Source organism: Pagrus pagrus, assembly GCF_965226575.1.
Source record: "Pagrus pagrus genome assembly, chromosome: 4".
NCBI classification, from domain to species: Eukaryota; Metazoa; Chordata; class Actinopteri; order Spariformes; family Sparidae; genus Pagrus; species Pagrus pagrus.
Genome location: NC_140188.1, coordinates 33,305,643 through 33,332,105, shown reverse-complemented (window position 1 = coordinate 33,332,105; position 26,463 = coordinate 33,305,643). Strand labels below are relative to the sequence as shown.

General features: G+C 39.7%; 1 protein-coding gene across 6 annotated transcripts in view; it reads left to right on the top strand.

Annotated features, from left to right (window-relative positions):
• Positions 1-26,463, top strand: part of myo18ab (myosin XVIIIA b) — a 182,098-nt gene that overhangs the window by 24,546 nt on the left and 131,089 nt on the right. For 2 of the 6 annotated variants that reach the window (XM_084351389.1, XM_084351386.1), the window contains exons 1-6: positions 12,636-12,777; positions 18,149-18,251; positions 18,639-18,671; positions 19,569-20,807; positions 23,679-23,741; positions 25,209-25,355. The exons of the other annotated variants lie outside the window; for them this stretch is intronic. In XM_084351389.1, coding sequence (XP_084207515.1) covers positions 18,213-18,251; positions 18,639-18,671; positions 19,569-20,807; positions 23,679-23,741; positions 25,209-25,355 — 1,521 coding nt within the window. In that variant the 5' untranslated portion in view covers positions 12,636-12,777; positions 18,149-18,212. Of the gene's footprint in view, positions 1-12,635; positions 12,778-18,148; positions 18,252-18,638; positions 18,672-19,568; positions 20,808-23,678; positions 23,742-25,208; positions 25,356-26,463 lie in introns of those variants that run through there. 6 annotated transcript variants of the gene reach the window in all.

Sequence of the window (26,463 nt, the reverse complement as noted above, 5' to 3'; positions counted from 1 at the left end):
TATAGCATTCTACACGGGCAGCAGTGGCCATCATTGACAAACCTACTTTTAATTCCTTTGTTGTTGCCTTACTCAAAATATCATATATCTGCGCCAAGAGTTCTCCAACAGTGTTTCTGCATTTTGCAGGAAACCAGTAATCCTTTGTAACTCAGCATGACAAAATACAAAGGAAATACATGGTACAAGCTACATTTATTTATCAATTTTACAACACTGGGGTTTAAAAAATGACGCTATGTTTAAGTCCTTTTGTGCTACATTCTCAAATAAAACAAAGACAATCTATTTGTATGCAGTGAAGTGTGGAGGATGAATTGAGGTGTCTCAAAGCCTGAGGAATGAAGCTACTCTGTAGTCCGCTGGTATGGCAGCGGATACTCAGTAGATGGGTACCAGTGATGTTCTGGGTGGTTTAAATCACCTGCTGCAGAGCCTTCCTGTCCTGGGTTGTGCATGAACCATTCCAGTTTGTGATGTTTCCAGTCAGGATACTATTGCTCCTGTAAAAGTTAATGTAGACAATCTCTGCAAGATTGTAAATTTCCTCTTGATATGAACTCTTGTTGTTTGTATTGTGGCCGATGATCCCGGTGTCGTTCAGTTACTTTGCATAAAATTCACTCGATATCTGGGAATGCAGTTATTGGTTGTACAGTGTGAACAGGAAGGGGCTTAGCATGCAGCCCTGGGGGGCTCCGGTGTTGAGCACTGATGCAGATGAGATGTGACTGCCAATCTGTACTGTCTGGGGTATGCTTCTGCTTTTCTAGCCTTTTAAATCGCCTGCCACATATCTATTTAGTGCTGTTGGTGTTGAGGTCCCTCTCCACTCTCTGCTGTCTCCTCTTTGCCTCCTTGATACCAGCTTTAAGTCTTGCTCTGGCGGTGTTGTATGCTTCCTTGTCACCTGACTTAAAGGCAACTTTTTAGGCTCTGGATAGAGCCCTCACCTCACCATTCATCAAGGCCTTCTGGTTAGGGAATGATCTTACTGTCTTTGTGATCACCACATCATCAACACATTTGCTGAAATATGATGTCACTGAAGATGTATATTCCTCAAGATTGATGTTATTCTGAGTGGCAGCATCATTTGGATCAGCATGGAACATTTGCCATTTGTGCTCTCAAAACAGTCCTGTATGGCTCCTGAATCTTCATCTGTCCACACAACAGTTTTTACCAATGGTTTGACCCTCTGTATTAACTGAGAGTATGTAGGCAGAAGAAGGAGAGAAATATGTTCTGATAGGCCAAAGTTAGGACGTGGGATGGCTTTGTAGCTGCCAGGAATATTTCTATAAACATGGTCCAGGATATTTCTTCCTCTGGTGGGGATGTGGACATGTTGGTGAAATTTAGGTCATACGGTTCTGAGGTCTGTTTGATCAAAATCACCAGCTACATTTTTTGAGTTTGCATCTGGAGGAATGTCCACGGCAACATTAAAAAAAAAAAAATGGTGAATTCCCTGGGCAGATTATATGGTTGACTTCTTGGCATCCACATCTGGTAAACACCTTCCATCCACTTTAACTGCAATTATTTATGTAGATACAGAGCCCTCCTCCTCTCTTCTTACCAGAGTCTTGTGTTCTGTAAGCTCTGAAAAGGTCCACTGATCCAGTGCTATAGCTTGACCTGGGATGTTGGTATGATGTCTCAGTGAAAATATATGCACAGCAGCCTCTGATTTCCCATTGCTGAGTGAGCCTGAGTTGCACCTCATCCACTTTATTCTCCTGAAACTGGACATTCTTCATAAGAAGGCTTGGTAGAGGAGAAGGTTTAGGTCCAAGTTGGGTCAGCTTAGCTCTGATGCCGGCTCTCTTTCGTCTCTTCTTGGGGCGATCGCATCACATTGGTTATGTTTTGTCCTGCTGGTCTGGCCGGCCGGTGTCATGGTTGGGAGATGCCACCGGCAGAGATCCTCTCGCTGACTGCTCGGCAGATGCTATTGGTGGAAATTCTCTCGCGGTCTGGTTCACTTAATAGAGGGGGGCATAAATGCATGATATAGAAAAATATACCAAAAATGGTTTAGATTAAAGGAGCTACTGGCAGCCGCATCTATATGCATAATATGAGATGTTTTTTCTGTGTGACTTACACAGTCCTGAGTAGGCTACCTAATATTAATGTACTAGCCCTGAAGTGTTGTCTGTTTGTGATTTAAGTAGTATCTCAAATTATGCATGAGTGTGTGTGTGTGTGTGTGTGTGTGTGTGTACATCTATCTTTCTGCTAGCATCATATATTCACATGTACAGACAAAGACATCAAGCACCCTGTCTGACCTAGATCTGCCATCCTGCACCAGAACTGAAGGAACTCACTCAGGCATTACACACAGACACACACACAGACACACACAGACACACACACACACACACACACACATACATGCACACGCTGTCTGCCTCCTCCCCCATCACACAAGGTTAGTGTTTGATGGACTGATTCGTCAGAAACAGTAGTTCCTTTTCAATATCTTGCTCTGAGAAATATAAAACTGTTATCCTAACCCTTTCTGTAGTTTCTTTAGTTTTAGAAAAGATGGAAATGTTTTTAATGTAATATTGTTAAGAGCAGTACTTGGTGTTAAAGCTCGTTTCGTTACATATCAAAAGAGTATAGAGCTTAGCTATTTTCAGATGCTAACAAATCATGGTGGATTTCAATCCACATGTACAGCATGGTGCACACCACCCTGAGTTACAAATCCATCAGAATTGAAACGCCTTGTAAACCTTTCAGTGGTATACCTTTTCAGTTAGAGATTTAGAGGTGTAACTGGGGTTGCAAAATTCTGGGAAGATTCAAGATGGAAACTTTCCAGGGGAATGAACAGGAATTTCTGAGAATGTATGTGAGGTAACATGAATGAAATTCAAATATAGGGGTACCTTCAATGGTACCTCTAATAAAGTAAAAATATACATAGACTAAAAGTTATACCATTGCAACAAATTCCCAAAACGTTCCCCCATCCCCTTCTGGGGTCTATCACTAATTAATCTTTAACTAATCGTTAATTGCCCTGTCCTTGGTTGTTTTCAATCAATCAATCAAACTTTATTTCTATAGCACATTTCATACAAATCAATGTAACACAATGTGCTTTATACATAGCGACAACATGAATACAAGACAAGTGCAGAAAGTCTGTGCAATTATACATTTTCCTCCTTATATTTGAGTGATCCTATTGTAAATGACTGTTATTACTGCTGTGGCTGCTGTACCCTTCCCTTCCCATCTATCCCACTGCTTCTCCCCCTTCGCGCCCACCAGAATTTCTGTTCCACATGCGTAAATAGGTGACATAGACTATTTTGACAGTAATTGTTTGGATCACAGAGCATACCAAACAAAACGCCCTGGAGATAAATTGGAAAATTCCTCTACCTGCACTTCTATTCAAAATAATACTATTTTTGAGAAGCACATGAAAACTATTTTAAAGGAATGAATGTAATGTTGATTTTGATACCATGTGTTTATGTTAATTTGTACCGCCTCCTTTATGTAACTGATTGACTATATGTAAAGAAATTGGAAACAACCATAATATACCAACCTGATGAAGGAAAGATGGCTGAAAACAGTTAGTGAATAAAGCATGGTACATTGGAAAGTAATTGTGCTTAATTTTGATAAACACAATGTTTGCACCATTGTCGATCTCTCTAAACTTTCCTTTCTCCCACAAACTGAGCATACTACTCACCATACATACTTACATATATATTCATATATTACATATACACACTATACACTTCCAAAATCTAGGGTAAAAATGTTGCTCCTTCTCTGACAAGAGTGCATCTGTTTCATCTCTAAGTATCCAATACAGAGTTAAGTCTGGGACATATTTAGTCTAGTTTAAGAGAAGGACTGGATGGAGAGTTAAGCTGCTAGCCTGACTCCCTGTCGTTTAAAATCTGTTTTATTTAATTTGTGCTTTGTGCGCATGTAACAGTTCTTATTGTGAGGTTGCATGGTTTGAGCTCTGCCTGAACTTGTAAGTAAATCTAGCTAACTAAGTGAACCTAGATGTCTGAAGTTTGAATATTTGTATTGCCTAGTGCAACCGACTCCTGGTGAAGATGATGGACAACATCTAATGCAGTGGCATCTCAGGTTTTCATGTTGTGAATGCCTGCAAGTGGGCGTGATATCGTGTAATAGAGAAGGATATTATATGTAATGTTGCACTCATGGCATGACAGTAATTTGTATTTGTTTTTATTCATAAGAAGGGACCTGAGGCCATTGATCTCTGAGTGACAAAGCCCAAGGTCCAAAACACCACAGAAACCGAGGTAAAACAGACAAATCAAAAGCTTTTATATAGTGGGGGGGTGGGTGTGTATCATACTGGGCAATGGCAGTCAATTCAGAACTGGATCAATGTGTCCTGTGTCCTTCACAAACATGTTCAATCCTGTCAACATGGGAGTGGAAATGAAATCAGCCCCCTAGTAGGAAAAATGATTGAATGGATTGTGGTATATAATCTGCGTGTGTCTGTGTGTATGTGTGTATGCTTTCAGGACCTTGGCATTAACATTGTCACCATCTGCTGAGCTCCTGACAGCAGAGAACATTAAAGTACATTCTCTGGGGTGCATTAGCAGAGTGCCTCATGCCACTTTTAATTGAAATATTGTTACTTTATAGCCTGTTGCTCTGTAGCCTGAAGGCGACTTTGCTTTTAAAGACAACAACTATTTATCTGCAAATAGAATCTATGAGAGGCATGATTAAATAAATATGCTCTCATCTATAAATAGTCAATATGTTGGAAGGTAGGGGTAGGAAGGTGGGGTTACAGTGGAGAGTATCTGTCTCATTGCCATTGACTTGCCCTGTCTTCTATCTCTTAGTAATCAAGTCCATTATAAACTGAGGTGTTGGTTATGGACATTGGCCAGAAATGTTGTCTGTGCGTCACCAGCAAGGTTAGTCAGATCAACTCTCACCACTGCTGTGTGAGCCTCTGCCATACAACCCTGTGCTGATTTTAAAAGTGTCTTTGTCTCCACACCAACAGAGGCTTTAGTGCAGAACTTCGTTGTGATCAACCTCTGCACCTTGAAACAAACTTAACTGAGTAGCTACAGTATACTAATTAAGTTAAGAAAACACACTTAGTACAATAGAAAGAAACACACTAACAGCCACACACAGAAAAAGAAACACAGTTGCCACCAATGTAACCAACTGTCTTGGGTTCGCCTAACTAGGCAGGTTTAATAGGAAAATAAAAAATGGGACATGGAGCACGTGCATTGACCAGCAACAAACTTATTTTTATTTTCTCTTCCACGTCACAAATGCCAACAACTCTTACCTTACGGCAACTCGGTGGGAACACACTACATTTGTGCTCTCTATGGCAGGGGGAGATATCTTTTAAATCACAATGTTGCGATGGCAGAAAGGGCTCAGTGGTCAGTGACTGTCAGCCATTAGCGATAAACGATGGCATCATCTATCGGCCCAACCTTGTTTGACACTGATATCAATGTTTTGTTCATTGAATTTCAAGAATCATTTAGTGATTACAGAGGAACCAATTTCAACATGAGATAAGTTTACTAAAAATCATTGTATATTCTAGTCTTGGTGTATATCTGCCAAAACATTGGTGCACTAAAGCATCTTGTGTAACATAGATGGAGCCTTGCTCACTTGCACACCTCTAGGTCATGAAATAGGTCTTGTCAGACTAAATGATTGGAAAAAGTATCCACAGATGTTGTGTGCGGTTGGTGGCATCCAAGCAAGTTTATTAATTTGCAATCTGTTTTCACAGACTGTCTATGAAACCATCTTACACCACCTTATGCAAGGCCAACATCCATACTCTGGATTTATCAAGGACCCATAAGCCTAATTTAAACAAAACAAAAGTAACTAACCTTGCAGTGCAGAACTTAAAAAAGAATTCTGTTGTAGCCACACAAGATGTGTCTGTGTGGGCTGTAAAACCCCCTCCCCTCCTCTCAGGGTCAGAGAGAAGCAGACATTCCTTTAAAAGATGACTTGATAATAGTCCACAATATGATATTAATCATGAAATGATCTTGTTTGCCATTAATTCTTTGTGATGTTTTCTTAGTGAGTGTAAATCCACTACTTCCTCCTACCAAAATAAAGTTATTCACTGCCTATTTAGATATCCATTTAAGGTATATACATAACAAATGGTTTTGAGCATTAATATTGCTATTTTTCTGTCTGCGTTCTTCCCTCCATCTGTGTCCTTCTGCCTCAAGCCAATGGTGATAGACTGAACACAGACCATATCCCCTGTCTAATTATAAATGCCGTTTTTTTGGCTTTTCACCTTCTGCTTTAGAGCAGCATTTACATAAAGCAACAACCCTAACAAGCCTGTGGGGATAAGGCTACTAAGACATTTTTAAGAATTAAACCTTAAAAGCAGAATAGTTTCTGGAAAGCTCCAGACAGATTTCTGCCTTCCTCTTAGCTGACTTTACACCAGCCCTTGTGGCTGACACATTTCTTTGCCATTCATAATACTTGTTGTCACTCTTGAACGCAGTGTTACATCACTACATTTCTCTCTGTGCTCTTCTTACCCCACCCTCTCCTGTAAGCTACACTCCATTTCCCAGCTTGTACAAAATACAACCCTCCCCCTCTCACCCCTTCTCCCCACTGTCAGCTGTACTAAAGCTGTCACTTCATTCATTTCACAGCAAGGTTTGTTTGCACTTTATCAATATCACTTTGCTGTTCCCTCCCTATATCATGGCATCAGCTGGGAAATAATGGAGGCTTTGTGTGGTTGAAACATTCCAGCAGCATGTGGAGCTTTTCCCAGTCCTTTGGCTCCATCTTGTGGTCCAAAAGCAAAGGTGATGGGGAAATAAATAGAGTTGCTGCAGATCCCCCAATGGTTAAAGCTGGAGTGTGTAAGTTATTTTTGGCGTCATTTGGTCAAAAATCAATAATAACCTTTCAGCATATTGTAATTCATAGTGTTATGACAGAACACTGGACTTCTGTGTCTCCTCTTGGCTCTGTATTCAGGCTTTAAAAAATCGATGCCGTGACGGCAGTGTTCAGCCAATCACAGTTAATTTTACAGAGCAAGCTGTTTTGGGCGTTCCTATTGGTTGCTCGACCAAAGTCAATGCGCGCTCACCTTCCATCAGTGGTGAAGGTGCAATGGCGGACGTCCCGGCAGGAAAAGCCGCTATCCCGGCATTACCAACAAAAGCCTACACGGATAAGCAAGCCAAAAAAAGCAAGACCGATGTAGAGAAACGAGAGTCTAAAAGGGAAGGTGACGATAGACGAAATAAATCGTGTGTAAACATTGGACAAGCATATCCGAGGTGGAGAGAGCTTAGCGATAGCATCGGGCTGAAGTTGGATTCTGAGCTTGCTGTTCTTCTCCTGGACAGGTGAGCCTCCAATGTAAGTCTTACGTAGCTGATAATCTAAATGTGTGGTAGTAATTGGCTGTGTAGTTGAAATGACCGTGAATCTAATAAAGCAGGCGGTGTGGGGTCAGAATTGACGAGTAATGTTGTGAGTTGATTAGCTTTATGCTAACCGTAGCCAAAGGCTCACGACAGCTACAAGCAAGTCAGAGCCAAAGTCAACGTCAAATGTATTGTCAGTGGCATTATACATACATGACATACAGAGGACGTGTGCCGTGTAAATATGAATGTGACAGTTATTATTTATTTTCAGGTTACGGTGAAAAGAAAGAAGTTTCTGAAAAAAGTGGTTGTCTCCGATAGTCTGTGCATGTGGGGGTAATTGTTTACTTTAGCGTTATATGTTGTTTTATTATTCTTAGCATTCACACCTCTTTCCCGTGATATATGTGTTGCTCTTGTCATTAGATTATGCTGTGTAAGTATCACGTCAGTATGAAAAATATCGTGGCTTTATTAGTGCCACACACACATGCACATTCAGTTATGTCTCTCTGGTGACACGTTGACTTACAATCATTTCCTGGTGACCTAACCCAACCCCTACTTGCCTTACACTAACCCTAAGCCTAACCCTAACCTTAACCACGACCCACTAATCAAATCAAATCAAATCAAATCTTTTTTTCCCCCCAAATTGGACAAGCTGTTCCCAATTAACTGGTCTTTAGTCTGGTATTTGTATCCAACAGTAACCTGTGGCTTTGTAATTAGTGTGAATGCTGACACAGCATTCACACTATTGTTCTTCCGGAATTTATTAAAGTTTTTATTATTATTATTCCTGATTCCGTACGTTTTTTGGCTCGCTTCTCCTCCTACAAATTTTGAGCTACACAAACCATTCAACTATCAAAATGTCCAGCTCGTTAAGGACATGATGGCGTGTATTTTTCTTTTCTCTATCTTTTATACTTTTGGAAATATTCAGCTTTTTCTGCAAAATTTTCCCCATTCATCCTTATGGGGATTTTGTCAAATTTCATTCTGCTACTACTTCAGCATACGTTCAGCTATAGAAACCGTTCAACTATCAAAATGTTCAGCTATTTATGCTCTTTCAGCCTTGTACTTTTCAGCTTTTTAGCTTTTCAACTTTTTCAAATATTCAGCTTTTTCAAAACTAAAACCAAAATTTTTTCCCATTCATCCTTATGGGGATTTTCTCACATTTCATTCTGCTACTACTTCAGCATACGTTCAGCTATAGAAACTGTTCAACTATCAAACTGTTCAGCTTTTTAAGCTCTTTCAGCCTTGTTCTTTTCAGCCTTTTAACTTTTCAACCTTTTCAAATATTCAGCTTTTTCAAAAAAAAATTTAATATGGAAGCAAATGGGAAAATCTTCAAATCCTCCTCAAAACTCATCCACTTTGAACCTCTTCTGCTCCCTCATACTTTGAGCTAGAGACACCATTCCAACTTTAAAATAGTCACAAGACCTTGAACTATTAGGCATGTGTTTAGTTTTTGAAAATCTTTTATGGTTTTGAAATTATCACAGTTTTAGTTTGAAGGATTTTTAGCTCGTCTTCTGGGTTTATAATGGGTGTGTATTGCGTGAGCTAGAGTGGGTGACATCATCGCTAGAGTGGAGAGCAGCTGCAAAAACTTTAGAAAAAACTCTCTTCAGCTTGATTTGGGTCCCACAGCTTTTACTTCACATAGACAATATATACATAGAAATGTAGGAAATCTTGTTGGCTTTCATATGATCATCTTATTTCAGATGTGCGACTTAAACTTTTGGCTGTGGAAGCCCTAGAGTGACAAGAACTCCAGCAACTCCGCCATAAGCCGCAGTGTTAACTTTGAGCCTAAATCTCTGGAGTGGAGCAGACGGTACCGGTTTTGTTTCTCGCTCTTGTGCCCTCATTTTTCACTCTACAGAAATAAAAAATACATCACATGGTTCAGCAATGTCTCCTGTTACTCACTGTATACATATTTTGGCCATAACCATTACACTTTATTCTAAACCTGCAGGTGTTTGGGAGGTGTTTTCCCATTCATTCTTATGGGGACTTTTTCAACTTTGGTTCTGCTACTGCTCCAGCATCTGTGCAGCTACAGAAACTGTCTGGCTGTCAGACTGTTCAGCTTTTCAACCTTTTCAGCTTTATGTTCAGCTATGGAAACCATTCAACTATCAAAATCTTCAGCTTTTTAAGCTCTTTCAACCTATTACTTTTCAGCCTTTCTGCCTTTTCAGCTTTTGAAAAAATCAGCTTTTTATGCAAATTCTTGACCATTCATTCTCATAGTTTCATGCATTTTTTATGCATTAGGCAAGTGTTTTCCAGCACATTCAGCAGATTTAGCAAAATCACTTCAGCCATCAGCATTCACACTGTATTTTCGCAGGAAATACAATTTTTCTAGTTACAACTTGAGGTTGACGCCTGTTCATTGCTGCAAGATCATATGAGTTGGATTGGTGTAAAACTGATACTTTGATGCCAGTGCTGAGTTCTTATGTGTAATACATCTCCTAATAGAAGAATATACTTGACATAGAGGTTTTCGTTCAATTGCAAAAAAACTGTAATTTTTACAAGTACTTGAAGCATCTAAAGAAAATGATGAGCGGTTTTTCATTCATCACCAGCAGTGAGGGAAGCCTGTGTTTTCATGCTTCTGCTTCTGCTTTTTTTTGAGCTGCCTTCTTTAAATGCTCACACTTCCTCTTCTCTGCTGCATAACAGTTTCACACAGGAAGACAATGCATCTTACAACACATGCAAATCTAGATGTATAGATTGTTATAGTACCGTGTATTTACTGAAACAGATAGCAGGAAAAGCAGAGCAGCAGAGTGGAGCTGATGAAACGGGGGGAGAAGGGTTTTGGTCGGATATGGTTCTGAGAGCAGCAGCACTGGATGTGGGATTGTACTGCTAAATGATGATTGGACGAAATTCAAAGGTATGTTAACAGGATGTAGCCTCACAACTCTACTATCTGCAGATATACTGGAACAAGCAAGGCACAAAGACCATTATAACTCATATCTTTTCAGGTAGAACAATCAGCAGCAGCTAAAATCCCTTCTTGCTGTTGAATAGTGAGACCAGAGGAATATTTTTTTCCAGTTAACCAACAACGCAGTTAACCTCAGTCTGTTATAAATCTGATAGAAAATTCATAGTCAACATCTTAACTGTAATAAATAAATACATTCTAATAGCGGGCCAGTTGATGGGCCTGTATTTAAAAAAACCCAGAAACAACAGTTTAATTTTGCCTTGCTCATGGGTTATCATGACGTACCATGTGGACCTACAGATAGTGAATATGAATTCTGGATGACTGTAAGAAATCTCTGTTACTTGGAATCTTGGCAAGAAGATTCACTAGAGACATCTTTCATGATGACATGGGTATATACAGACAGGCTGCCCAAGGTCTTCCCAGATCACATGTGACTTTTTTGATGTTAAAAAAATAGATCTGCGAGTGCACAAGACGTATGACATGCAGTGTTGAGCACTGCCTCTGGCAGTCTGGAAGAATGAAATAAAACACTGTCTGAAGTTTATTGTTAAATTTGTGTGAAAAGTGTATCTGTGGCTTTAAGTAAGGCATGTTGGTTGGTAATGTGTTCCATACTGAAATGTCTCAACTACTGGATGGCTTGCCATTAAAATTAGGTGCACACACACATTCATGTTCTACTTAGGATAAATTGTAATCCTCTGGTCTGATTCTGTGACTTTCATCTAGTGCCTTTGGTTTTTGACTAAATACGTGCATAACTAATTGTATATAACAATAATTTCAGCTTCATCATACCTGCTGCTGTCTACATCAGTGTAGCTGAGGTAGAGCAGGTTAACAGTTTTAGATTCCAGAAAATCAACATCAAAGAGAACCTGCCATTACACATTGTCACCCCGGTACAAAAAGCCTTGACAAGGCTCTGCTTCTTAGAGAAATGTATGAAGACTCAATTCCTGTGCCAAATTTTTGTTAACTGAGGAACAAAAGAAAGCATTCTGACTGGAAACATCACTATCTGGCATGGGTCATGCTCGGCCCAGGACAGGAAAGCTCTGCAGTGGGTGATTAAGCCCGGCCAGAATATCATTGGTATCCATCTACAGAGCATTGATGATATTGGTGAGGTGAGATGTCTGAGGCCCAAAGGATACTAAAAGACATCCACCCCAGCCACAGTCTGTTCATCCTGCTGCCATCTGACAAAAGATACAGAAGTATCTGCTGCTTTACAACCAGTCTACAGAGCAGATTCATTCCCCAGGCTGTGAGACTCCAGAACTTGGTCACAAAACTTCACCATGAAAAGTTTATTTTTCTGACTGAATATTCAATATTCAATAGTCTATATACTTTTTTTGTGCGTGTGTGTAGCTTAGGGAACTGCAAATAAAGTTGCATAATGACAAATCAATGAATTTTGAATCTAAAATCCAAATAGCAGCATGTCAGTATGATAATGTTGTTCCCTGTTTATTAAGCCCAATAACCAATATACTGACTGTACAGATATAAGCTGTAGCTAGGTAGCAATGTGCAACTTTCCTTTGCAATTTGCATCGTGTTCAGTTTGAAAACACCAATAGTCTTGTTACTGCTTTCCACATTTTTATTGATCCAAATAATAATAATTCATTGATTTGTTCTTTTCATTGATTACTGAACCCAAAAGTCTCATCTCTACCATCAGCTCCATATGCAAACCCAAACACCAGTATCCTACAAGTGTGTCAGAATGGCCCCTGAATTACCCAGAGTGCACTCTGATGTCAACTTCCAAGTCCTGTATTTTAGTATTACTGACGTACTAGACAAACAGTTGGACCCAGTATGTTCTCAATTACTTTAACAGACCCTTAGCTGCGTTTGCTTACACATAGACAGACACATGGAAACACGTGCGTGCACACACAGAAACAGCTGAGATGACAGCAACTGCAGCAGCATGTGTGGTTGAACAGTGTGGCCTCTGATTGGACTGTGAAGGTGGTGGGGGGAGCTCATGGCAGACCCATCCAGGCTGGAAAGATGGACGGGCTGGATGGCTCCTATTTTTACTGCTCCTCAACACCCTCATATCACAACAGCTGTCCCCACATCTCTTGTCTGTCCGCTGTCAGGAATAGCCAGCCTATCAGCATCCTCCCCCTCTCAGCTCTGCTGTTTCACTCTCCACTCTGTGTGTCTCCTGCCGCTTGCTCTGATCTCCTCGACTTTGACCAGTTTTTGATTTGATCGGTGACTTGTGAGGACTATTTGGATACAGGAGTTGTGGAGTGACTTCACTGCCAGGTAGAAGAATTTTAGATAACTTTTTGTGGGATCTTTAATGGAAAATCTTTAACGGACATGGGGCTTTGAGGCTCCACAGCCGTTGGCACTATTTTTAGATTACAGTTAGCTGAGGGGGGCAACTTAAGTGGTTTCCCAACTGAAAGTAGCATTTACAATATAAAACATGTTGTGTCATTAGTGAGGGCACTCTGATAAGGTCTTAATTCTATACTGCCATTGAAAAGTTTGGAACAATCTGCCGCAAAAGCTTGATCAATTCAGTCAGATGGCTGAGAGGACTGCTCTATATTTTGCATGGTCTTTGATGCTTTTAGGTTGTAGAAAGTCCTCTTAATAAATAGATGTTATTTTGTAAGGGTTCGCCAAAAATATTTTGTACATGGCGTACAAAATGCTGTACAGTGGTTTGGTTCAAGCAGACTGGAAAGGGCAGAAAGAGACAAAGATGCCTCTCAGCAGTTAAATAAGAATATAAGAAATCACGCTTAGCTGGTCAAAACACCTGGAAACTTAGCTTCAAAATATGTTCAGGAACTCTTGTTTCAGTGCACAATGATGCTTATAACAAGCTGGCTTTAACAGACATGTCGCTGTAGTAATACTATAAAAACTTTAACATAGAAATAAAAGGTTAATCTAGGGTTTGCACTATTGGAATTGGATTACTGAATATCAGCTGAAAATAGTATGGGCTGACAAATCTCAAATCTAACCACTGAGTAGACAGCAGAGGGCTCAAAGAAAAACATAAAAATATTTAGAGCACATTTTTTGTGAGGTCTTTTTGGATGAGGTCTTTTTATCCCTGGGTATATTAGGATTCAGTTGGACTGTCCTCTATCCCAGATATTACCAGTCCACTACAAACAGGGTTTTAGTATCTTGACCATTTACAATAGCAGAAGGCAACTGCTTGATTCTCTTGGGGTGCCATGTGTGAGCTTACTTTTTTGCTTTGTAGACATGAATTCTGTCACTTCCATTCCCCCCCAGGCAGCCATATAATATACCCTGGGATAATCCCAGGGTATCTACCTTAAGATCAAGTGTATGGCAAGTGGAAAACAATGTCCAATTGTAGGCCTCATGTGACCCAGGTAATACCAGTCCAGCAAAAAGGCATTAATTGCACATGATAGCAAGTAAGGCAGGATCCTGTTTTGTGTTTGAATAACAAATGCTTCCAATAGTAGGTGTAAACGTAAGCCACATTGTAGACAAGTTTGGTTCGGACATGTCATTTGATGATATACCAGTGCTCTTTGAATATGTGCGTAACCAGTGATATAGAATATATGTATATATATTTCGTATTTCATACCCATGTGTGTAGAACAATGCCCTTTCATGGTCTAATACACTGAACATCTCTGTAATCAGGGTTAACAGGCAAGCTGTAACCATGGTAACAACTGCGGGAGAGGGTAACAAAAAACTCAGTGCTTTATCTTACATTAACTACGCCAGGCTCGGGTTGGGTTCGGGCGTAAAAAACAGAACACCTGTCATGCTCAGGTCGATTCAGACAGAAAAAATGTGGCCCAAATTGCACTGAATTGTAGAGCCTTTGTAGAGAGAATAGTCTGCTGCAGTGTTTAAGGCTTTCAGTGAAGGTGTATAATGAAGTCTTAGTTAATCCTTATACAGCATCTGTTGTAGAAAAAAAAAATGAAATCCTCAAAACTGGAAACTAAATGTTTCCCTGGCTGTTCCATAAGTAATGAATAGAAGACACAGGGTGATATTCAGGTTACAGAAGTTAAATGATTGACTTCAAGAAATTATGAATTCTGTTAAATGTAAGTGCTTCTATTTGTGTAATAGCTTGAGGGAACTTTTAATTATTTATTGTCCATAGAGACACTTCAGACATGCCTAAGTGGTTTTGAGCTTTTGTAGATTTTAGCGTCGAATATTGACTCAGCTTTCATAAATACTGTTTATGTGTTGCCTTGTTCTTTCTTGTAAGGTGATTTCATAAATGAGTCAGTGCTCTCATTTAACCCAGCAACTTCCTAAATTAGTGGCTGTGTTATCATACAGTATACTGTCACTGTGCTATAACAGTCTACACTGTCTCTTCTGTGGTTTGTTATTTGGGTTTCTGTGTGAACAGTGGTAAAATACTATGGGTGTATATAATAATTGACCATCTTGTTACAATTCAATGTTTTGCTGGGAAAGTTTTTGGCTAATTTTTACTGCTTATTATTAATAACAAGATATTTGTGATGTTTAATTTATGATGTAGCACGTACCTATGTCTGTTTCATTTTCCTTGTTGGTCTTGGTCTGAGGAAGTAATGTGGCCCACAATCCTACAGTACCAGTGTCTAATCCAAAAATAAACCTGTTAGTCAGTGTGCTAATTCAGTGACCACTGATAAAATCCACTAACCCTGAGCCAGACCTGGACACTGTCCCATACCCAGTAAAGGTTGGCCTGGAGGGGCTTATCAAGCCAAAGACCTCCAGCCAAAGTTAGATTTTTGAAGGACAGCTTTGTTCTGTTTTGTGTACAGATTAATTATACTAGTTCAAGGCGGAGATCCTTGGCTACGGACTGGGCCTTAGACTAACTTTGTGTGTGACTGCTATTGCAAAAATTAATTTCCCATTTCAGACTGTGGTAAAATTGTTTTTCTAATACAGTAACAGCTAGGTATGAACAAAGGACTTATCACCTGACGATCACATCTACAGGTACCTACAGGTGGGAGCAATTGGCAGTGATCATTTACACAAAATATACAGTACAGTAGCTTTTTAACATTAAAGACTAAAACCTCCCTTGAAGCACACCATAAATGCTAGGACTGGGCGACAGAATTAAATATCACAGTATTTTTTACCTATTCTGTACCTCAATTTCAATATTGCAACACTATTGCAGTACTATTGGTACTTTGACAAAATATTAACACAATAAGATATTTAATAAATAATCATCAGTAATGTGGATATAATGTCTGAGTAGGCCTTAAAAAAGGCATCGCTATCAAGCTAGCCACAATGTCAGTCTCACCTGCATTCTGCAGACGTGATAAACTAGCTTCACTACTTCATCTACTATGAATCTAAATGTGACTGGTTAATTCACCTGTCACTTTCTAAACAATCACATGCTGCTATGGCCTTCTGTCCTGGTAATAATGGGCCTCATTCACCAATATCTTCTTAAGAATCTTCTTAGATTCTTTCTTAAGTTGTTCTTAAGAGGTTCCTTAAGAAAACCCTACGTCAGATTCATCAACGCGTTCGTAAGCCTCAGAATTGTTCGCAGCTGTGTTCCTACATTGATGAATGCCACCTCCTCGTAAATTGAGAGCGCGTGCAAGGTGAGTCTAATTAACATAGGATTAGCATAGGTAACCGCCCATTAATGCCCATAAAAGAAACTGCAGGGCCGTGTAGACACTGATGCCGTAGTGCAGAGCAAACAGCGACAAAATGCCAAAAGCAAAAAATAAATCAGTTGGAGCACAGCAGGTGAAGTTTTTTTTTTTGTTTTTTCTTTTTAAAGTGAATTAGACTGTTAGACTGAAATTGTAATATTAATGCATTTTCTTCACAAGCAGGCCATTAATTGCGCTCGAACATGAACAAGCGCGCCTGCAGTCTGGCACCATCATTGCGTCAGGACGCACATCCTTACGGTGTTGTGGCTGAAGGGGAAGTGGCACACCACGCTTCATAGCGATGTTGTGCAGAACACAGCAGGCCATGATTATCCTACAGACCTGTAATGGTGAGGGAGAGTCATAAGTTAAGATGCAAGGTGTTTGAATAAACGTGACCTTAGTCTAAGCAGATTTTATAATAAAATAAAATACAACATTTTAAAATAAAAAGACACTTTTATGGGAAATTATAATTATATTATAAAAGATACGTACCAATGAGCCATGCATCACCAGCTGCTCCTCGTTCAAGGTGTGTTCCCACGGAGCTGTTTTGGAAAATATAGGAGTCGTGTGCTCCTCCTTGAGTCGCAGATAAGTTGTACATTTATCGAATGGTTACTAATTGACGGCATGGTTTCCAATTTACTTGATTAATGTTAAATCATTGACACATTTAATTTATTTTAAAATTTAAAATTCTCTGTAAATTACCAAAAATATGAAATGAATAAATAAATAAATATGACAGAATTATCATTGTAATATTGTATTTTATTGAACTGCACAAGAGAAGAAAACACAACCATGCCAACATGTCGGCACTGAAATGTGCGTAAGAGTACTCCTGAGTGTTCGTAGGATTTGTTCTTACCTAAGAATAAATCCTGGATAAGAAAAAAATCATGAATGCCACAATCTTCTTAAAATCTTCGTAAGTGGGACTTAAGAACAAATTTGTTCGTAAGAATGGTTCATGAATGAGGCCCAATGTCCTTACCAATGAGTGCACCAGCACTAACCTTTTCTCTGCCTAGAGGGAACAAAAAAAAATTCTGTTTGGATTTGATTGTTTTCAGGACAGTAACCATTTAATTTCTCAAGCAAATTTTATAAAAAATTATTATTAAATAATTATTATTATTGTTAATGAACTAATGTATAAAATTTGAAATGCTGAAGTATTTGGGCCTTCTCTGAGTGGGTCCCCTCTGGTCTCATGGTACATATCAGCATATTGCCTGACTCAAACTTCTAATCGTGACAGGATTTTAGAAAATGTATCAAAGCACATGTAATCCAGCAGGGATTGTTTTGGTTCAAACTAATGCTCCTGCTCTTCTGTTGTTCAGAACTCTTTGATCCTACCTCTTTTGTCTGGCCTGATATTAAGGTGCACAGCTGAGTAGACATGTGATGCAAGTTTGCTGTATGTATGAATGAAAATAAACAAAAAAAAGTAACAGTTTGATGTTCTGGGCAGAGGTAGAGATAAGATACTAAACATGATCATGAAAATGTCACAAAGCAGTTTAAAATGATCCTGTACATTATTATCAGGGGATGCAATTGGTCTAGAGCCCAGACCACATGTATGCACGAGCTTTTGGCATTTCTTTCTTGCTCTTTGAAAGATACCTGGGTCAAGATTAGCTTACTAGTATGTTTTTATTTTTGTTAACCATTCAAAAGTGTTCCCAAGATCCTTGTGCACTAGGTGTTAGTGGGATGATTTTTGATGGCTTTGCACAAAAATTTTGATTTTGTTAGCCTGATGTACTTTGCAATTTTTGTTTTCAATTCTCTAAACCTGCTTTAATTTCCTGCTTATCCTCTACTTCTTGGAGACCCTATCCATTGCCGTGCCATCTACATGTGGCTCTGCCGACACTGTTACGAGTGTTACAATCTGTTGCCTTAAGATCCTCATTCCTATTCATCATCTGCGTTCTCACCATTCTTCCTAGCTCCCCTCCACCTTCTCCTGCTCTCGTCTCATTCATCACAGCCCATGACAGCAGATCAGCCAACATGGCATTCTCATCTCGCTTTTCCTTCTGGGAACAAAAGGGAAGTCTCATTTGGACATTTCATAACGCTCTCACACAGCATGGTGTGCTAATGTTTTACACTGTCTATTGACGTCTTTAGAAACATGCGGCCTGCATCACACTAAAAATTTTATGGCTTTCACTCATATGTTACTGTTGTTACCCCATTTGCTGTCCCGTTGTACCACTTATGCACTTACAATGCAGCAGTTGCATCATTTTCTTCAAATAGTAGGACTGAGTGTACTTCTAATGAAAGAGATGTTTGTAGTGCAAAAGTCTTTTCTATGCAAAAGATGGCTGTCAGATTTTTCACATATTTTGAGGTTTGCATGGTGTGTGGTAGACAAAGGCTTCATGTAGTGTCAAGGTTTTGATCTTTCTGTCTTCATATCAATACATTTAGATCAAGGAAGAGAACAAGCCAGAAAGCAAAAGTGTAAGTAAATTCTGTCCTTTATTAGTCAGTGGAATACATGTTGTTTATTTCAGGCAGTCAGAGTCATGACATTATTAAAGCATTTTTAGTCAGTTGAAATCACCCAGTTCTCCAAAAGGCTATGCGCTGTCTGAATAAAGATGTGACTGAAGACCCTAAAGCTAGTCTTGGATGGTTCTAGAGAAATGTGTCAACTATTACTTGTGCTTATAAGAATATTTTCTGCATTTAATTGCATACTGTAAGCAGCAGGTCATTCTCCTAGACACTTTGGCATCTTTATAGCATCATAAGTGCCCTGCAAACCTTACTAGTACAGAATACCTATTGTGGGATTTCAGGGTTCTTCTTCCAGGAGTCAATGAGGGATGTAATAAGCAACTGGCTGCTCTTCTACACAGTAGAGGTGTGAATCTTCACTGGCGTCACATTTTGATTACAAAGGGATGAACCAGTACAACACAATTGCTATCTTTATCTGTTTATGTTTAACCACCCAAATAATCTGTATCCATATCTGTACTTGGAAGGGGCGGGGCTTAAACTTAAAGTTATTGATTTACACCTGAAATTGATATGGGTTGATCATGAGTTGCTATTCTTAAAAAAAACAACAACATTTTTTGTAGTTCTGGATTAAAATAAAAAGTCAAGTCAAATGGATCTGTGATGTAAATTGAACAGCAGTGTGCGCCTGATTTTATAAAGCTTAAAGATTCTGTTTTATCATCAGAGGGTTTGAGGGGGTAAGAGTTAGTCTTAACCTATTTTCTATTACTTGTCTTTAATAACTGTTGTGTACCAATACTTTGAATGTTGTTATCATAAAGACATGATGCTTGAATTTTCTTTCATCATTACCATCCTTATACCTCCTCTCTTTCCTTCTATGAGTAGCCAGACAGTAGTGGGCAGCTCAACCAGGCCAAGTCCGTGCCAGCTCTAGACCCTGGCAGTCGGTTATTCCGGGCAAAAAGTCCCCCACCAGTTTCCTCTGCGGAATCGGCAGCCCGGGTCAGGAGTCCCTCCCCACCTAAAGTCAGGACACCTGTTAAGTTGCCACAGCGCTTCAAAAGCCCTGAGCCGCCATTTAAGACAGAAGAGCAGTTGAGGAGTCCTGGACCACCAAAAGCTGCTCTGGGCCCAGAGCCGGTTATGAACAGGGAACGAGAACAACATGGCCTACTTGGCAAAAGCGTGGTCAATGGTACCACCACCAATGACATCAAACTTCCAGGCACCAGCACAAACCAGATGGATACTACAGATGACCAGGGTGTGACTCGTAAAAAAGTAGTGAAGGTGGTTCGTCGTGTTGTCAGGAAGGTACTTCCCACAGAAGAGGATGAGGTGTCAACACAACAATCAGGCAAAGCTCTAGAAGCAGCCAAGCATGATACTGAACCAGTTGGAGCAGTGCCAACACCAGCTTCATTGTCTAAGCCCCCTGTGATGTCAGGGTTCTCTTTTAAACATGATGTCATCAAAACAGAAGACAAAGATGACATTTCACGAGGATTAACAAACTTAATGGTCAGAGGCAGGACAAGAGAGCCCCGCCCACGAATACGCAAGGATGAGCGACCTGAAAAAATAGAGTTAGAGAAGAAAAGTGAGAAGAAAGAGGAAAAAGTTGAGCCGGAGGAGACAAAAGAGGAGAAGAAAGAGGATAAATCCACCCTGAATCCACAAGAGGTCAATCACAAAGCTACAAGCTCTGGTCCAGTTATACTGGAAGTCAAATCTCCTGCGGTTGCTGTAAACCCTAGCAGCATGGCTTCTGAGCGCTCCGCTCCAACTTCTTCTAAATCGACTCATTTTAGACCTTCATCTCTCCCACCGATTGTTGGCTTTATCCCAGCTCCCAAGCCCTCACCCTTGTCTCCACCTCCTGGCTTCATACCTGGACCCAAAACAACTTATGCCACAAAACCCACCCAAACAAATCTTCCTTCTTCCACCTCAGTGGCCCACAAACCTCTCTCCCTCTCTCCTCCATCACATATCATCCCAGCTCTTAAACCCTCTCCACTCGCAACTCCTAAGAGCCCTCAGCCTCCCCTCCCCAATCCTGGTCTAGTGTTTCCCCCTCCAGGCGTCATTCCTATTCAACAACCTGCTGTCAGTAAGCAAGAGGTAGAGTGTCCACACTTAGCATGTCTGGTCAACATTTGAGACTTTGGTGTGGAAAATGCATGGCCGTTTGAAATGCATGTTTGAAAAAAAGTGTACACATATACTTAATCTTAGTCTATTCAACTGTCTAACTTTTTGGTCTTTATTATTCTGCCAATGGAGTTTTATACTGGCAGACTGGCAAGACTTCTATTGTTCTTTTTGTCTTTTATTAATGGGAACAAAGCTAGTCCTCTGTTGTTGAGTGCCTGCTTCTAGGCACCTCGACAGTAGTTGGTGAGGGAGTAGGAACTACTTGTGAATGTCCTGACCACAATTTTGTTGTGACCTTTCTGTCCCTTCTGTCAAAGATAAGTCGACTAATCGACGCATATATATTTATATATATATATATATATATATATATATATATATTAAAATAAATAAATAAATATATCTCCACAGTAAAGTGGATGCGCCTGTAGAGAGATTTACACAATAAGTAAAACACAGTGAGCTGGATAATTTAGCTTCCCCAGTACACACGAATAGTCTAATATTAGCCCATATAACAATAATAATATGTATTTATCTCTGTTTTCAAACGTTTGGGCCGCCATGGGCGGGTAGCTAGGCTACTTACACTCACAATGGAGGTGCGCGGTGCAACTTTTCTGTAGCATCAAAATCGCTATTTTTAAAACACTAAGAAGACTCGACACAACATGAAACTTTGCTTGTAGCATCACCAGGGTCTCTACACATGAACACGAACATTGAGAACATCGTTTGTGTACACAAAGTTTGCTAAAAAGGTTTTTCAACAACTCACGTTAGCAGTAGCCTAGCAGTAGCAGTCCTGCCAGTCCTGCGTCAATCCCCGAGTGCGGCGTAACATGGAGCTTTCTCCTTCATGTTACGCCGCACTCGGGGGGGGGGGGGTCATCCTTTTTCTTTTCAAAATGATCCCATATTTTAGACGTCTTTCCCGACATGGTTGGCTATTAATTGTTGACTGTCTAACTGCGATGTCGAAGGGACCTGCCGTGTGAAAAAAAAACACTGACAGTGAGTGAGTGTCACGACCTCCTGTGTCTGGCCCTTCAAATTAAAAGCCCTCCAGCCTTTTATACACAGACCAGCCGCCAGTAACATAGATTTTGACTTAAATTTGACAAGACACGGCTCCAAATGTTTTTGGCTTTTTTTTCTGCGACCAATCGACCAATGAAATTTTGGTCTGCTAATGATTTTTTGGTCGACCAGTGCTTGGTTGACTATTTGGGGGCAGCCCTACAACTTGCTCATTTCCTCAAAAACTTGATTTTGCTGTCAAATTAGCAAGTTGTTTATTTGTACTTTTTGAGGTTTTGCAGATTTTAGGAGCTTCTTTTCTTTATGAGATTTATGAGTTGTAAACATGTGTGTGAAAGAGTTTACTATCAAAACAGGGAGAACAGTTGTTACTTTTTTTTTAACTCATGAGCTCACACATAGCTGATTGAAGCTTGTGAGCCTTGTTTACAAAGGCACCTGTCCCACCAGAGACCACTCCAAACCAGGGTATTCAGTAAACTAGCATGTTTAGTCACTTACAGGAGACTGATGAAAAGCCAATTACTGCAATGCTGCATTCTGGGAGAGGAAGTCAAAGCAAAACCCATAAACAAGCACAGATGACACAACTTACAAGGAACTCAACAGATCGCAGATGTTGTAATAAAAAAGCAGTCTTGGACTCTTACTAATTTAGTGCAGCTAAGTCCTCACTGGGTCTTAGTTTAATCCAAAATACATACAACATCTGACCACTACAGTAACTTCAAGAATCTGCTAATCTTCAAACCATGAACTCTGTCATATTTTGGGATTGCGGTATGTAGCAGATCTGAAATCCACCATAAAAAAATCAAAAACAACAAAACTTTATTTGCAGGATTGATATTAAGTTCCTTGAGACAAATCTTAATGACATCATTCGACCTGTAATTTGTACTTACTGGCATGATACATTACAGTTAGTTTTAGTTTTGGGTTAGGGATACATAAGGAGAGGCATTTCCCCACTCTGTTGATTTAATTTAAAAATATTCTGGCTCACTGTACTCATCCACTTGCTTGGCTTGGTATGCTTCAATTTGTGTCTTGCAAATATTCTTTTAACCTGACAGTTTTATTATTGTGTGTGGGAATTGTTGATTTTCACGTGTGCACGCTGTTTCAGGCACTTTTTGACCTTTGCTCCTTATTTGGGATTACTATGAACATGGTCTTTTTGAATGTGATTCCACAATTACCCATTTGTAAAGTTGATGACAGAAGTGTGTTTGTGGACAGGGCAGTTGTGGCTGACATGATGAGGGTCTTTAATTTCTAAGAGGAATGAATCAAATCTCCATATTAGTCCTGTCAAAAATATCAATTCTGAATATTTTAAACTTTTCAATACTCATTTTCCACAGTATCAGTACTGATGCCCGCTGTGCTTTCTGGCTCTTTCTTCTCTCTGACAGCGAGTCCACAGAGGCACACACACACACACACACACACACACACACTGCTGCTGTGTCCACATAGGCCTGCCTCCTTATATAGTGTATTACCTTAAATTGCCGTTGTGCTTAACACACAGAACCACAAGCCTTGTTATATTTATCTTTTAATAAAAATTACAAATGTTATGCCCACAATGTTATGTCAATTTTTTCCCATGGTATCAAACATGGTATTGAAAATCGATAATTACAAGGTATTGTATCGAAGGAAGAAAGTTCAGTAACATGAGAATACTACTCCATCTGTTTTCTAACTTTTTGTTAGTGTGTAGTCATGGGCTTTGCTGCATCTTTATCAGTGGGCTGAGTGTAAATGTGTTGCTGCTTTGACCTGTAGGAGGCACCGCTCAGTCCCACCGAGGAGGCTCAGAGACGGCTCATGAGGATCTTCAGTGCCCCTGTAAATGCTGCTAACATCTGCATACCTCCAAAGCCCCATCACACACACAGACACACACACACACACACACACACACACACACACACACACACACACTGGCTTTAATGCTCAAACTGCTACTTTTCTAACCTTTCTGGCTAACATCATGCAATTGTATTGCTTACTTACTTCTTGCTTACTTACTTATCTTTTTACTATGTCTGCTTTCAAAAGTCCATTTTCAGTTTCTGAGTTGAATATTTGGACTCATTATCTTTGCTTGTTTTTGTAGACTCATTAGAAAGTTTCCTATTCACACTGGGGATATCACGATTAAGTAGTTATTTGCTCAGGACTGAGTCTCATCTATATTGAGTATCTACCCCATAGAAAGTCCTAATACATCCAATACTTCTGTCTAAATGTTGATCAAATATATACCTGACACACTGAACAGACAAGAATGTTGAGCTTGTCGTTAGGTCATTTACAGAATTGCCATTAATTAGTGACAGTTGGTATGATCAGCTGCCGTTTTCTGATTGTGTTCTCTGCTCTCTGGTCAGAATTTTGTGAACCTATGTATTTTGCCAAGCTGCATGTTATAGTGACTTGCATCTGCATGCCCAAATAATTTGCAATGCTTTATCGCCAGTCCACACTCCCTTAAAATTGCTCAATTTTGTGAGTTGTTTTCTTAGGAGAAACTTCATAACCTTTTTGAAATGCTGTCTACAGCACATTGTTAACTATTTGAGTAGAATTTAGCGTTATAGTATGCAGAACAGGTGGACTTCATCTAATACAGAGTCTTGGACTGCTGTTCTATCGATGTCCAGTGGCAGTGGACTGTCATGAATAACATTGAAAAACAAAAGAAGCCACTGGTTTAAAATTTTAAAGTGATGAATGTAATTGCAGCTTTCATGATCTGCAATATTTAGCTTCAGTTTGGCATTAGTGGAGCATGCAACATGATTTTGGTCTCTGTGATTGAATGTTTCTTACTGAAATGCTCACTGAGATTCATAGCTGACTTCTCCTCTTTATTAAGGCCCACACACTTTGTGTTGTTATCAAAGAACCCTTTTCCACCGTTCACCAACCGCACCAGTACATCTCCATGTAGTGATCATTTGTTCTTTTCGATTTACAGCACTCCACTTTGGATCCACTCTTCAGCTTCATAGTACATTCTCCTTCTAGTAAAATCTTACTAATGTGTCACTCTGACAGTTAACAATAACTGTATGTGTTTAAACTCATCTGCAATTCCCAAAAACATTTATCATTTATCTGTATTCCAATATGCTGTCAAGTTTCCATGCTCTGTTTTTTTTTTCGTTTATGCAATGCATTTTATTTGAACAAGGTTCCACTTTGACCTTGTCTTCCACTGTCTTTCATTCTTCCCCACATTGTCTTTCCTTCTCTCCATGCCTTACTCACTGGCTGTCGTTGTCATTCTGTGGCTTCTTTGTGGCTAAGCTGGAGCCGGCAGTCAGTGTTTCATCTTCTATCCAAGCCCCCATCCCTGCCACCCCACAGCCCCATGGCTCCCTTCAGGTACTGCAGTCCTCCAGTCCTCCTCTGGGCCTCCTAGCTGGAATTTGTACTCGTGTGGCTTGTCGGAGTGTAAGGCCCAAAATCCTTCCCCCTCTTTTTCTCCATTTTTCCTTTCCTTCAGTATTTGTATTTTTTTTGGTAGCCTTGCTGTGATAATAATCCTGCTTGTCATAAGTAGAGAGTTTTGTCTCATGGTCCTCAAGACATGCTAAGGATTAAATCAAAACAGTTTTTTTTTCATCATCTGGCATAAATTGAACCACATTTTAAAGAGATTACCTCTATGAATGGTCTGGGATTATTGTCTCTGTTCATTCATTACAGAGAGAGCTGTAGGACATGCTCAACTTAAATCTTTCATTTGAACGTTGTAACCTTATATGCTTGAAAAGAAAATCTATACCTTGTGGACTTAAGTGCAGTTAGAATTGGAGCTAAATTTTCATCACCGCCTGCTGGGCAGAACAACTCTTAGCTGATGCATTGATACATTGGTGATAACCTTCTTAGGCAACAAGGCTAACTTTTGCTTAATTTCATCGCTTAAATAAAACACCTATAGAGACTTTTTACAGAGCTAGACAAGATCCCCTTTTGCTTCAGCACTTTATGCTGAACTGGGCTAAACATGTCCTGAACTAATGTTTGTATTGGTAGAGATTAAAGACAGGAAAATGACTGTCCTTCACTCATCTGATCATGGCGTTGCAGCTATTATATTTTTAATATTAATAGTTTAGTACCTCTCCAATTTTACCGTATTTAAAAAATGTACTCTGCGCTCTTTTCAGTGCAGTGTCAGTGCTTCATTATCAAATCCATTCCACTTGCATATTAAGAGAATGTCCAAATCAACGAAATTCCTCACCATGTTTTCACTGCTACCTTGCACCCAGGCAGATTGACACTTAATGTGCACACACATACACATGAGCAGTGATAATTTTATCTAGTTATCGATGCATGGCGCCAGGCAGCTAAGTAAAGGTGGTTCACACACTGTTGCTACAAAAAGCGTTGAGCACAGAGAATATACTCCGTAGGAGAAAGAAGAAACATGACAAAAAAGAGGAAAGTAAGATGGCAAATGAGACTAAAAGAGAGGGAAGTAAAGAAGGTGTAAGGCAGGGGGGAAACTGTCATCTTTTATTTTTTATCTTTGAATCTTTTAATTGTT